Raw genomic sequence first — 14,233 nt, forward strand, 5'->3', positions numbered from 1 at the left:
TTCCAGCAGGTTATAAAACTTCACATTACTGTAGTTATAAGGTGGACAGGGGGGATACTTACATGATTCTTATACACTTTATAAGACCTGTACGGATATATATATACCTTAATATGCTTTTTGGCCCTGTCAGTGTCCCTTTAAGCGAAACATTGGGCAGGATTTTAACTATTCAATCATGTTGACTATATATATGAATGCAAAAAAAATAATTTATTGCAAAGGCTTATTCACACCGCCTTGTGTTCCTGTCTGTATATGTCAAAACCAAGACTGTCACAAAAGGGACAACACCCTTTGGGACCCAGTCCAATTTCTGGCAAATATGGTAGTGTAAGCAAGCCCTTAATTTGGGAGGTATATCTTATAGCACCAGGCTGTAAATCCAGTATATGGGTGCAGAGAACAAATTTTTTATTTGTGATTAAAGAACTAAAAAGGCACATTATACTACAGAAAGATAAAAAGGTGTGCTGGAGGGATCTTCAGTAAGAGTTGTGTAATACTGAAAGCAAAAGAAATGGTCTCTAATCTAGGAGTTGAACCAGTCAAGCTTTACAGGCACTTAAGAGTTCTAACTCCTACACTTTGGTCCAAACACCCAGTAGTTACACAGGTTCTAAAGCTTGCATCAGTATGAAGTTAGGAGGAAAAAGAGGCAAACTTTTAATACTAATGGTTGTCCTTCTATATAAAAGTGTCAGCTGAAAGGCTGAGAGTGCGGACCATCCTAGTCCTTTTGTTATCACATGGTAAGATCAAAGACAACCAGTCACTTCTTGATCTGTTTAGAAGGCTGAGGATGTAAGCTGGTCAGTGATCTTGGCGAAAGTCAGTTGCAGCAAGGAAGCCAAGTCTGATAGGAGTGACTACAGGAAACAATAGGCTGGACAGGAGTAAGGTAGTAACTGCTGTAATTACCATCACTCATGAAGGTGGCTGGCTGGTAGTAGCAGGTAAAATTTGGGATGGCAGGGACAAAATTCTGTTCAGATAAGACCTGAATTGCCAAAGAAGCAATGAGTGTGAGAGTCTGACGACGTTCATGCCCCATTAAGCACACAGTGCTTTCATCCACTACATTGTGAAGGGTCATCAGGTAGACATAACGCTTATCCTCCATCCCCACAAAATGGTCCTGCAGATAGCACTTCAGCTTCCTCAACTGCTCACATATGTCTGGAAAGTCTATGAAATAACGTGAGCACATGTACCGCTGCATAGTTTTCATGTCCACTTCTGACTTTGGTCTAAAGCCACGCACAAGCAAGTTGCAGTATTTGAGAAGACCACCCCCCCTGATTTCTTCAGGGTTTCTTGTGGCAATTATCCGATTACGCAAGTGGTCCATTGCTTCCTCAAAGTCTCCATACATGCTCTCTCCAGTCACAGTTGGATGAAGGCTCTTAGACATTGGAGTCTCTGGGCCATGATTGAAAACAAGCATTGAATCCAGCAGGATTTGGAAGGAGTCCACACTGAACTCAAACTGTCTTCTTAGAGTGTCAACAAATTTCAACTCAATGTTTTTGCCATTATTGTTTGATAATGAGATTAGGCTCCACCGGTCACTTTCAGTACAAACCTTAACCAATTTCTGAACATAAACTTCTTTTAATGTCATGGGCGTAATCTTCTCTTTATTGACACCTGCAGGGAGAAAGTCCAATAGACAATCCAAAACAGCATGCTTTACCACCTGAAAAGCATCAGGCCCCTTCAAATCCACCATAAATATGAGATCCAAATCCTTGTAACCTAAGCCACTATCTTCATGAAGCACGTGACTTGCAGCAGAACCATTCAGTTTCACCTTGTTTACCAGGATACCGTTCTGCTCTAGGCGATTTCGGACTATCTGCAAAAAACAAAAACAAAATAGTTTACCATTAGTAAAGGGGAGGGCACAAACCTAGAATTGTTACATGTATATTTGGCTGCCAAGGCCTCCAGACTAAACAGGTCTTATGATTTGCATGCTCAGCAGAGCTCCATGCTGTGGCATGTTTCCTTAGGACTCATTTCTCCTCTCAGCGTCTGTCAAGCTTCCAAGCTTTGATCCAGGTGTTTCTCTAGTTTAAACTCATCATCTGTGATACACTCCCATTCAATTTTAAGTTGTGCAACTCCTTTACATCAGCCATATTTAATAGCATTAATACATACAATATTTGTTAGGGAGTGAAGTTAAGGGCCTGTCAATTATTGAACCTTCCTCCTGTCCACCACACACTGATGTTCACTGTGGATGCACAGGTAGCTTCCTCTGGCAATGACATCCAATCACTAGGATAGGTGCCTTCGGATGCTTCAGTCAGACATTGACAATCAGATCACCCCTTAGGTGGATAAAGTGTTTAAAGGAGTTGGCCCCTATCCATGAGCAGCTGCACATGTGCTGGGAACCGCATACATTCAGCTAGTAACAGGCATATGAAGCCATCAGACATGGGTGCCGATGGTATAATGCCCACTACTAGCTGCATGCATGTGCCGTTCCCTGCACATGTCCAGCTACTAGTAGATAGTGGCCAACCCCTTTAATGCTTTCCTCAGTATAGGTCATCAACATCAGATCAGCAGGGGTCCAACACCTGCCAATCCGCTCTATGAGGAGACAGCGTGTGCAGTGCGCACACGCAGTCTCCCTTCTCTTTCTGTCCGCTGCTGTCTATGGCAAAGACCATAGACAGCAGCGGACAGGAAGAGAAGCGAGACTGCACTTGCTTACGCAGTCTCTTCATACAGCTGGTTGGTGGGGGATATTGAGTAAAGGGGTCGTCTGGGCTTTTAACTCCTAATCCGCTTCATCTTTGGAGACAGATGGCAGGGGGCTGGGCTTAACCATTTTTTGTCCTACTGTAGACTGGAGGTCTTGCTTCAGCCACGTCTCTTTACAGCTGGTCACAGAACTCTGAGGAGGAGGGTGGTCATGGCTGACTAAGATTTTTCTCCGTTTTAAGTTACAATAAGACAAAAGAAAGATGAAGGCTGTTTGAGATTTTTATGTGTGCATTTTTTATATCAGCATCAAGCATAGATTTGCTTTTGCATCAGAGTTAAACCAAAAACTAAGGAATCAGTACAAACTTTGAGGACACTGGGCATACTCAGGGCTGGTCAAACCGAAGGCTCTAGTAGACAAAACCAGATTAAAAAATTGTCTAGCAAGAAAATAATTCTGCTGTGCTTGAGCAAAAATTTGAGAACAAATTGTTATGGCACATTTGTTACCATCATAAAAGATCTTAACTAGGATAAAAGCACTTACATAAGCATTTCATGACTGGCTGTGCTAAATACTTGCACCTATTAGTCGAGAACTGCTCAGCCAGGAGGATCCGGTTTGTGATGACACTTGGTATGAAGCACTTACATGAATGAAGCACAGGATTCCTTGTAGACTAGAAAGCATGCTCATTAAATGAGCATATAGCAAGTCACACGCTGACCTGAGACTGGTTTCTGGAATGTTTATTTACAGTTACCAAAAAAATTACAATTAAAAATACTTGCCATTTTCTAGTACTGGCACGATTATAGACTAAACTTAAAGGGGTTGTCTCACAGCATATGGCATTTATGTAGAAAAAGGTATACAAGCCACTTACTAATGTATTGTCATTATCCATATTGCCTCCTTTGATTCGTTTTTTCATCATACACTGCTAGTTTCCAGTGTTACCTGCACCCCTGCTAATTAGCTGAAGAGACAAAAGCACTTGTACGAGCGCTGCTTTCTCTTCAGTTTACCTTCTAGTCAACATTGCTGTGGAGGAGCAGTGCAAATACATTCCCATCCCATTCACTTGAATGGGAAGCAGCAGTTGGTTATATTCTGTAACAATGAAGTGAATGGGACGGAGGAGCGGTAATTAAACTGCACCGCTACTGCTGTCTCTCCAATCAGCTCATCAGTGGGGTGCCAGGAGTCTGATATTGAAAGCCTAGCCTGAGTATAGGTCATCAATATTGATGGACAACTGAAGAAACACATTAACCGCTTGCCGCCACGCTAACGCGTCATTGCGGCGGCTCCCCCAGGCTACGCTAACGCCAATAGGCGTCATCTCGCGTGAGCCGAGATTTCCTGTGAACGCGCGCACACAGGCGCGCGCGCTCACAGGAACGGAAGGTAAGAGAGTTGATCTCCAGCCTGCCAGCGGCGATCGTTCGCTGGCAGGCTGGAGATGTGTTTTTCTTAACCCCTAACAGGTATATTAGACGCTGTTTTGATAACAGCGTCTAATATACCTGCTACCTGGTCCTCTGGTGGTCCCCTTTGTTTGGATCGACCACCAGAGGACACAGGTAGCTCAGTAAAGTAGCACCAAGCACCACTACACTACACCCCCCCCCCCCCCCCCCCCGTCACTTATTAACCCCTTATTAGCCCCTGATCACCCCCCTGTCATTGATTACCCCCCTGTAAAGCTCCATTCAGATGTCCGCATGATTTTTACGGATGCACTGATAGATGGATCGGATCCGCAAAACGCATCCGGACGTCTGAATGAAGCCTTACACGGGCGTGATCAATGACTGTGGTTATCACCCCATAAACACTCCCTGATCACCCCCCTGTCATTGATCAACCCCCCTGTCATTGATCCACCCCCCTGTAAGGCTCCATTCAGACATTTTTTTGGCCCAAGTTAGCGGAATTATTTTTTTTTTCTTACAAAGTCTCATATTCCACTAACTTGTGTCAAAAAATAAAATCTCACATGAACTCACCATACCCCTCACGGAAACCAAATGCGTAAAATTTTTTAGACATTTATATTCCAGACTTCTTCTCACGCTTTAGGGCCCCTAGAATGCCAGGGCAGTATAAATACCCCACATGTGACCCCATTTCGGAAAGAAGACACCCCCAGGTATTCCGTGAGGGCCATATTGAGTCCATGAAAGATTGAAATTTTTGTCCCAAGTTAGCGGAACGGGAGACTGAGAAAAAAATTAAAAATATCAATTTCCGCTAACTTGTGCCAAAAAAAAAAATTTCTATGAACTCGCCATGCCCCTCATTGAATACCTTGGGGTGTCTTCTTTCCAAAATGGGGTCACATGTGGGGTATTTATACTGCCCTGGCATTCTAGGGGCCCCAAAGCGTGAGAAGAAGTCTGGTATCCAAATGTCTAAAAATGCCCTCCTAAAAGGAATTTGGGCACCTTTGCGCATATAGGCTGCAAAAAAGTGTCACACATCTGGTATCGCCGTACTCAGGAGAAGTTGGGGAATGTTTTGGGGTGTCATTTTACATATACCCATGCTAGGTGAGAGAAATATCTTGGTCAAATGCCAACTTTGTAAAAAAAAAAAAAAAAGGGAAAAGTTGTCTTTTGCCAAGATATTTCTCACCCAGCAAGGGTATATGTAAAATGACACCCCAAAACACATTCCCCAACTTCTCCTGAATACGGCGATACCACATGTGTGACACTTTTTTGCAGCCTAGGTGGGCAAAGGGGCCCATATTCCAAAGAGCACCTTTCGGATTTCACTGGTCATTTTTTACAGAATTTGATTTCAAACTCCTTACCACACATTTGGGCCCCTAGAATGCCAGGGCAGTATAACTACCCCACAAGTGACCCCATTTTGGAAAGAAGAGACCCCAAGGTATTTCGTGATGGGCATAGTGAGTTCATAGAAGTTTTTATTTTTTGTCACAAGTTAGTGGAATATGAGACTTTGTAAGAAAAAAAAAAAAACAAAAAAAAAAATCATTTTCCGCTAACTTGTGACAAAAAATAAAAAGTTCTATGAACTCACTATGCCCATCAGCGAATACCTTAGGGTGTGTACTTTCCGAAATGGGGTCATTTGTGGGGTGTTTGTACTGTCCGGCCATTGTAGAACCTCAGGAAACATGACAGGTGCTCAGAAAGTCAGAGCTGCTTCAAAAAGCGAAAATTCACATTTTTGTACCATAGTTTGTAAACGCTATAACTTTTACCCAAACCATTTTTTTATTACCCAAACATTTTTTTTTTTATCAAAGACATGTAGAACTATAAATTTAGAGCAAAATTTCTATATGGATCTCGTTTTTTTTGCAAAATTTTACAACTGAAAGTGAAAAATGTCATTTTTTTTGCAAAAAAATCGTTAAATTTCGAATAAAAAAAGTAAAAATGTCAGCAGCAATGAAATACCACCAAATGAAAGCTCTATTAGTGAGAAGAAAAGGAGGTAAAATTCATTTGGGTGGCAAGTGGCATGACCGAGCAATAAACGGTGAAAGTAGTGTAGTGCCGATTTGTAAAAAAGGGCCTGGTCTTTAGGGGGATATAAACCTGTGGTTAAAGGGGTTCTACAAGATTTTTTTTTTAAAGAATTTCTTTGCAGTCAAAAGATAGTTTCCGCAGTTCTTACCCATTCGTTGGACTAGACTGGCTGTGGGCTTTTCTGTTCATGTTTGATGGTGGTACGATGGACAAGCAGGTACTGAGGAAATGATCTTGTGCCAAGGTTAGAAGACTAGGATTTTCTTTGAAAAAAAATAAAAAATCCACACAAAGAACCCTTAACTTTGGCCTGCAACTTAAAGGGTTCTAAACTTTTCTTACCGATCTATCCTTTTCATAGATCAGCATCTGATTGGCAGGGGTCAGACACCAGGGCCCACCGCCAATCAGCTGTTTGAGAAGGCAGTGGCCTTCTTGAAGTTTCAGACCAAAGACATCACGACCATTTCACTGGCCTGTGTGCTGCTCAGCCCATATAAGTGAAAGGGGTTGCGCCACGATCAGACCAGCGAAATAGTGACTAGGGATGAGCAAATAGACTTCAGCTGCTTCATCCAAAGCAGAATTCACTATATTACAAGTTTGTGAATCCACTTCGGTTAAAGCAGCTGAAGTCAATGCGCTCATCCCTAGTAGTGCCATCACTGGCCTGCAGGAGGCAAAAAGCGCACAGCGCTACTGCAGACACCTTCTCAAACAGCAGATTGTATAGATGATCTATACAAAGGATAGATCAGTAAGAAGTGTAGAACCACTTTTTTTTTTTTTAAAAGACACCTGGTAGGGTTGATCTTGTCAAGTAAAAACATTTGTTATGTAAACCCACTGTTCAAATTTTAAAGGATTTAAATAAACTGTTCAGTTCACCGAAGGGCAAGCCTGAGCCCCTCAGTGCACCTTAGTCATCCACTGTGTATGAATTGCCACTCCTCGATTGACATGGCACCGCAATCCCATACTCTAGATGTACTATGCATGCACCAACAGTGTACACCTGCTTCTGAGACCCCAGCCATGCAGAGGACTACTGAACACACCAATGATGCTTGGAAGAGGTCACCTTCCTCCCCACTGCAGTGACCATCTTCTCCAAGCAAAACGCCCCTTTTTCCTGGTGGAGGATTAACTTATCAGTGCATGCACCAGTCATCTGCGCTGCTGGGGGAAGCAAAGGACCACTTACATTTTTCTTGTTACAGACCTGCACGCATAAGCTACTGTACCAACACAAGTTTCTGCACTGAAGGGCAGTAGAGGTGAATACACTGGAATCATAATTACATGTTTGATAATTACAGCACAACTTTTAAGGCTACTTTCACACTAGAAGCACGGACCGCTGGCAGGCAGTTCCGGTGGGTGAACAGCCTGTCGGATCCGTCCTGCCGCTAGGGACAGTGTGCCTCCGGACTACCACTCCGTCCCTATTGACTATAATCGATTATATTCAATGGGTACAGAACAGCAGTCTGGAGGCACATGGTCACTAGCAGCAGGACAGATCCGACAGGCTGTTCCGGTGGGTGAGGTCCATGCCGCTAGTATGAAAGTAGTCTAAGCTGTTTTGGCTAATATGGACCTTTGTTATACGTTGCTCTTATAGGGGAGCATATTAAGAGGACATATTTGTTTTACATTCTTAGAACAATTTCTAGAATCAGCAACTGAGCCAAGTAGGCAGAAAGCCAAATGCTGGTGCCAAACAAGGGGTGTATCCATTAACCGCATAAAATAAAAATAATTTACATAAAATGAGATTCCAGTCTGTCAGGGTGCTCCGCTCCCTGGAACTTGAGATTTATAACTTGTTTGCACCTGCATCAAGTCGCCTCAGGAAGCTAGAGTTGGAGAGACTCCAAAAAAAACTAACTCCAATGAGCCAGGTAAAGGCATACAATCCAAAACAGCCAATTGTATTTAGCCCAGTTGTCTGTTAGAAAGACAACATTTTTAAGTTGGGGGGGGGGGGGGGGGGGGGGGGATGGCTGGGCAAATGTACCTATTAACATAATCATGTTAATGCTCAGATTCTCTTCTGTCCGGAGTGGGGCTTGGCTGTCTTCCACGCAGCGGATTCCATGCATGGGATCTGCTCGTGTGAAAGCCCTTACACTGCTATATCATTGATGCTAGCAAGCGTTCATACAAACACTTAGCAGTGATCTGGCAGATGCCAGCCTAATACACCCTTAAAGCTCCTTATTTACTGCGACCCCTTACTGATTTAATGAGGCAACAGACCTGAATCCAAAAACTTTTCACCCAGGAGCAAACCCATCATATATGCATCACTGAGGGACTGAGCCTTTAGAGAAATGGGGGGGGGTAGCCTGCCACCATGTGGATGGGACTAAATACCACCGAAATATCACAAAAGTACCTTCACACAGGTGCAGGTTTGCTAACAAAATCCACCCGAATTTCCACATCAAAACTGCATGTGTTAGGGTGCCTTCACACAGCAGATTGAGGCAGAAAAATCTGCGACTGAAAATCTGTTCCATTCATTTAAAGGGAACCTGTCTAACTTTATACTGACTGTACTGAGGGCAGCATAAATTAGTGACAAATGCAGATGTCAGCGGTGTGTCACACATCAGCTAAAAAAGTGGTTGCCAAGAACCAGAATCCTAATGATTGCAGCCCAGGCCTGGAAAAGAGTCAAATTACCTGAGAAGAGTCATGGTCATTCATAATCTCCTGCTCTCCACCCACCTGCTGATGATTAGCAGTTCTCTCCTAGAGAGAAAGGGAGAAAACTAGGTAGAAGACTGTCAGTCATCAGCAGGTGGGCAGGAATTCATGAATATCCTTGACTATTTAAGGCCTGGGCTGCAATAATTATGATGCTGTTCTCCACAACCACTTTGAGCTGATGAGTGACACACCGCTGAAATCAACATTTGTCACTACTTTATACTGCCCTCAGTACGGTCAGCATAAAGTTGATCACATGCTCCCTTTAAATGGGACAGCAACCAATTGACAAGCTGCAGATTTCAAAATCTGACCACAGGTCAAATTCCAAAAGCAAAGTACATGAGATTTGTGTAAACTCACTTTTCTGGTACTGTATTATGCTCCATTTTTACACATGAAAATTTGTGAAAGAAACCCACAATCTGCACTGTATGCAGGTATGACCACTCAATGCAGTTGAGTACTGCTCAGCTATATGGCTGGCTATTGTTAAACTGATGAGTTTGTCAGTCTGCATTGTTGATGGTATTGAAGGGAGTGGTGCACTCCCATTTACTTCTATGACCGGAGTCCTCTAGCCACCACTTTGCAGGGCTCTGTTCCTGATATAGGTGCATATCCTGGCATTATGAACCAGTTGTCTGAGATAACCCCCTTTAAGAGCTAACCGAGGACCGTACAACCACATCTACACCTGAACCATGCTGTGTGGTTGTACTCTAAATTATGTTTCAAGCAATGTGTTTTGGGCAATTACATGTGGATTCACAAATTTGTTTCAATTGTTCAGATAGGGTTGAGCCCAATTCGAACTCCCATTTAGGTATACACAGGACAGCTGGGTATGATGGGTAGTACAGGGTTTGACAAATTTCCTTGGAATCTAGGAGCCAGCTAAAAAAGTTAGGAGCCAGGCGGAGCCGCGTCATAAAGCCCCTAGTAGGTGCCCCCCCCCCCTACTTCTCCATAGAGCCCCCCCCAATAATGCTGTATACCATGTTACATATACCGCCGCTCCGTCCCCGGACCCTATTGACTATAATGGGGACGGGGGTGGAGCTCCGGCGCAGCATGGCAGTTTGCGGTGAGAGGCCGCCGGACTAAAAAGTTGGACATGCAGTACTTTTAATATAAAATTCAAGATGTGGCTCACTTCAAACGTGATTGCCGAGCAGGTGCTACTAGCCCTGGTAAGAGGGACACCCACCCTCTGAAAATGTGGATTGGAAAGCTATAGTAAAGGGCGAGCACACTTTATTTGGACTAACACTAAAATTTAATTTAAATCACACTTAATTTCACACGTGTATAACGGATAGATAAAAAGTTATAAAATACAATAAAATACAAAGTGAAGTGTATTTTATGCTTTGTATTTTATAACTTTTTATCTATCCGTTATACACGTGTGAAATTAAGTGTGATTTAATTAAATTTTAGTGTTAGTCCAAATGAAGTGTGCTCGCCTTTTACTATAGCTTTCCAATCCACATTTTCAGAACCAGAACCTGCTAGATTTACATCAAGCTGGCAGCTCAGGGGGTGTGTCCATGCTCACCCTATCACAGCTCAGGATGAAGCTGAGCATGTGCGGCCTTCTCAGTGATCCGGACAAAGAAATAAAACAGGTTGCACTATACAGATATTGAATAAAATTAACTCAGTGGCTATACAAAAATTTAAATTGCATGCAATTACAGAAGTATTCAGATCCAGTTGCTTGCTTGAAAACTAGAATATTTATACTTAAGCTAATGGTTTAGTATGTAGAGATCCCTGGTTTGAATTTTAGGCCTCTTTCATACAGGCATTGCGTGTGAGGACCGGATAGGTTGTGGGTGCGTCGTGGGAAAATGCTAAATTTTTCTGCGCAAGTGCAAAGCATTTTAATGCGTTTTGCACATGCGTAAGAAAAATAAATAAAATTATAATCATCCACACTTGCGATTTTCACACAGCCCCATTCACTTCTATGTGCTTATATAGAGCATGCTGCGATTTTCACGCAACACACAAGTGATGCGTGAAAAATCACAGCTCATGTGCACAGCCCCATAGAAGTGAATGGGTCCGGATTCAGTGCGGGTGCAATGCGTTCACCTCACACATTGCACCTGCGCAGAAAACTCGTCCGTGTGAAAGAGGCCTTAGACTGACTTTCTTCAGAAAGCTAATAAATGTTACTGGTTTCTTTATCATATGTTGTATCTATGAATAAACAGGTAATACGTTTTAGCAAAGGCAAAAAAACACCACCATTCAATATAGTATGGGATTATATGTTTATTATACTATGACCATAGCCTTTAAATTATAAATATCTATATCCATCTCCTGGGACTTGAACCAGAAATCTCTACATACATGACAGACCACATTACCACCAAGCTATAGCATTACCACATTAAAATCCATGTTTTTTCTATGCTTATAAGCTAAAACATTACTGGTGTCTATATACACATTGTGCCTGTGAATAAAGCAGTAATATGTAAATTTATAATGCTTTTTGAGCTCATTTAAGTGTAGTGAAGCTATAGTACATAGTGTTAAGGTCCATTCACATGTTTGCAAGTGTTGTGGTCCACAAAACATGAACACTGGCTATGTGTGTTCGGCCATGTGCGGTCATCAAAATGTGGGTGTTCTGCCAGATCTCTACCTTGCGAAAAGTCTATACCGGAAGTAACGCTGCCACACCGGAATCAGCTGGAGGGTGTGTGCGGCGCTGCGCAAGCATTCACTGGCTTAGAAAAGAATCATTGCAGCAGATAGAAGTACTTACTGCACCGCACGTGCACACTTAGGGGTATAGAGATTTTGCAGTGCAAAATGTTGCATCAGATCTCCCTACCCCCAAGTGCCTCGATATCCAGCACTCAGCATTGCAATAAGGATGAACTGCAACTGATTATTTGTGTGCACTCCAGGGTAGGGAGATCTCTATACCACTAAGTGCACACGCACGGTGCACTAAGTACTTCTATCGCGGCACTGCAATGATTCTTTGCTAAGCCAGTCGATGTGACCTTGTGCAGCGCACACCCTCCTCCAGCTGATTCCTGTGCCGCCGCATCACTTCCGGAATAGACTTTTCGCAAGGTATAGAGATCTGGCAGAACACCGGCACTATAATAGACATTCCTTTCTTCTCCGTGGCTCCAGACAATAGGACATGTTCTATTTTTTTGCGGGGCTGTCTGCATCTTGCTGCCCCATTGAAAATTTATGGGGATGCAACAGTTTCGCAAAATTGAATAACAGATGCGGACCTATTTTGCGTATGTGCGAATAGACCCTAAATGATATGTACATGCTAGCACACAACTCTGCCCTCAGCTTGTTGTCTAGTCCTGTCAATCAAGGGAGAGGAGGGAGGGTTTCATAGCAGTGCTCAGAGTATTCAGCCCTGCGTCCTAGTGCTCCAATTGTTTATTTGCATATTAATAGAATCCAGATATCACTGCAGCCGTTTAACATAGACAAAGGTATAGATTTAATCAGCATGTCTGGTTTAAATGAGTTGATCCTGGTGACAGCCTTTTCAATAGAAGTGGGGCATTTTAGCACCACCCCTACAGGTGGGACTAAAACCAGGCTACAGTACCACCACAGTAGCCCAAAAATACCAGAATTAAAGGGTATTCTCATATAAGACAATGGGTGCATATGACTAGCATCGTCAGAAGTAAATGGGAGCACACCGTGCTTGTGTGGCCACCACTCTAGGGTTGAGCGATATACCGGTATCACGATATACCACGGTATTAAAAAAACGGCGATATCGTCGTTTCGTAAATACCGCCGTATTTGGTGACGTCATAGAAGCGGTCATGGGCGCTGACCGCTTCTAAATCTGCGGCCACCCGCCCCAGCATGAACCGATACGGGACATTTGCAGAGTACTTGTACAAATGCCCCCGATACCTGCTGGCCGCTTGCGGCGGCTCTGTGCGGCGCATTGCTAAGGCAAATGCCCCCCTCCTCCCTCCCCAGTATTAATCATTGGAGGCCACAGGGTCGTCCGCCCATCATTGGTGGCAGTTTTCAGTTCCGATCGGAGTCCCAGCAGTGTAATGGTGGGGCTCTGATCAGTTACCATGGTAGCCAGGACGCTACTGGAGCCCTGGCATGTTAGTGAGCAGCATTATACTCACGTGCGTCGTGGCCGCCAGGCGCTCCTTCTCATAGGTCTGTGCGGCGCATTACTAATGCTATAAGCCTTAGCAATGCGCCGCACAGACAGAAGGAGCGCCCGGCGGCAACGACGCACGTGAGTATAATGCTGCTCACTAACATACCATGGCAGCCAGAGCCTTAGTAGCATCCTGGCTACCATGGTAACCGATCGGAGCCCCAGCATTACACTGCTGGGACTCCGATCGGAACTGCAAACTGCCACCAATGATGGGGACGACGACCCTGTGGCCTCCAATGATTAATACTAGGGAGGGAGGGAGGACCGACTGCCACCGATGATGGGGGGGGGGGGGGGACCCTGTGGCTTCCAATGATTAATATGATTAATACTGGGGAGGGGGGCCCACTGCCACCAATGATGGGGGGGACGACCCTGTGGCTTCCAATGATTAATACTGGGGAGGGGGGCCCACTGCCACCAATGATGGGAGGGGGACCCTGTGGCCACTGCCACCAATGATTAATACTGGGGAGGGGCGCACTGCCCACTGCCACCAATGATGGGGGGGGAGGGGGCAAGACCCGATGGCGACTGCCAGCAATGATTAATACTGGGGGGAAGGGGCACTGCCACCAATGATGGGGAGGGGGACCCTGTGGCCACTGCCACCAATGATTAATACTAGGGGGGGTTACCAGAGGGGGCTGATAAGAGGGAGGGGCTGATCAGCACTGCCCGGCTGCCCCCATACAGTGTAACGTCTCCTTGTGGCTGCCCCCATACAGTGTAACGTCTCCTTGTGGCTGCCCCCATACAGTATAAATGTCTCCTTGTGGCCCCAAGTGTTTTTTTCTTCTAAATGGGCATTTATCGCGATATATATCGTTATCGCGATAAATTTCTTAATATCGTTATCGTGGGAATATTTTTGATATCGTCCAACCCTACACCACTCCCATTCATTTCTATGGGGCTGCCGGAAATAACCAAGCCAGCACGCAACCATTTTTGGCAGGCACATAGAAATGAATGGAGGGCAGCCATACATGCGGTGCATTATCTAGGATGGTGTGGGCAGGAGTCCAAACAGGACCATAGCGAGGGTGTGCTCTGTCCAGGTAGACCGTTTACTGAGCT

General features: G+C 44.3%; 1 protein-coding gene across 1 annotated transcript in view; it reads right to left on the bottom strand.

Annotated features, from left to right (window-relative positions):
* Positions 1 to 397: 397 nt before the first annotated feature.
* Positions 398 to 14,233, bottom strand: part of TENT5B (terminal nucleotidyltransferase 5B) — a 28,192-nt gene continuing 14,356 nt past the window's right edge. Inside the window, exon 2 of the mRNA XM_040424262.1 lies at positions 398 to 1,858. Within this exon, the coding sequence (XP_040280196.1) occupies positions 833 to 1,858 (1,026 nt within the window). The 3' untranslated portion in view covers positions 398 to 832. The remainder of the gene's footprint in view (positions 1,859 to 14,233) is intronic.

Source organism: Bufo bufo, chromosome 3, assembly GCF_905171765.1.
Source record: "Bufo bufo chromosome 3, aBufBuf1.1, whole genome shotgun sequence".
Taxonomy (NCBI): Eukaryota; Metazoa; Chordata; class Amphibia; order Anura; family Bufonidae; genus Bufo; species Bufo bufo.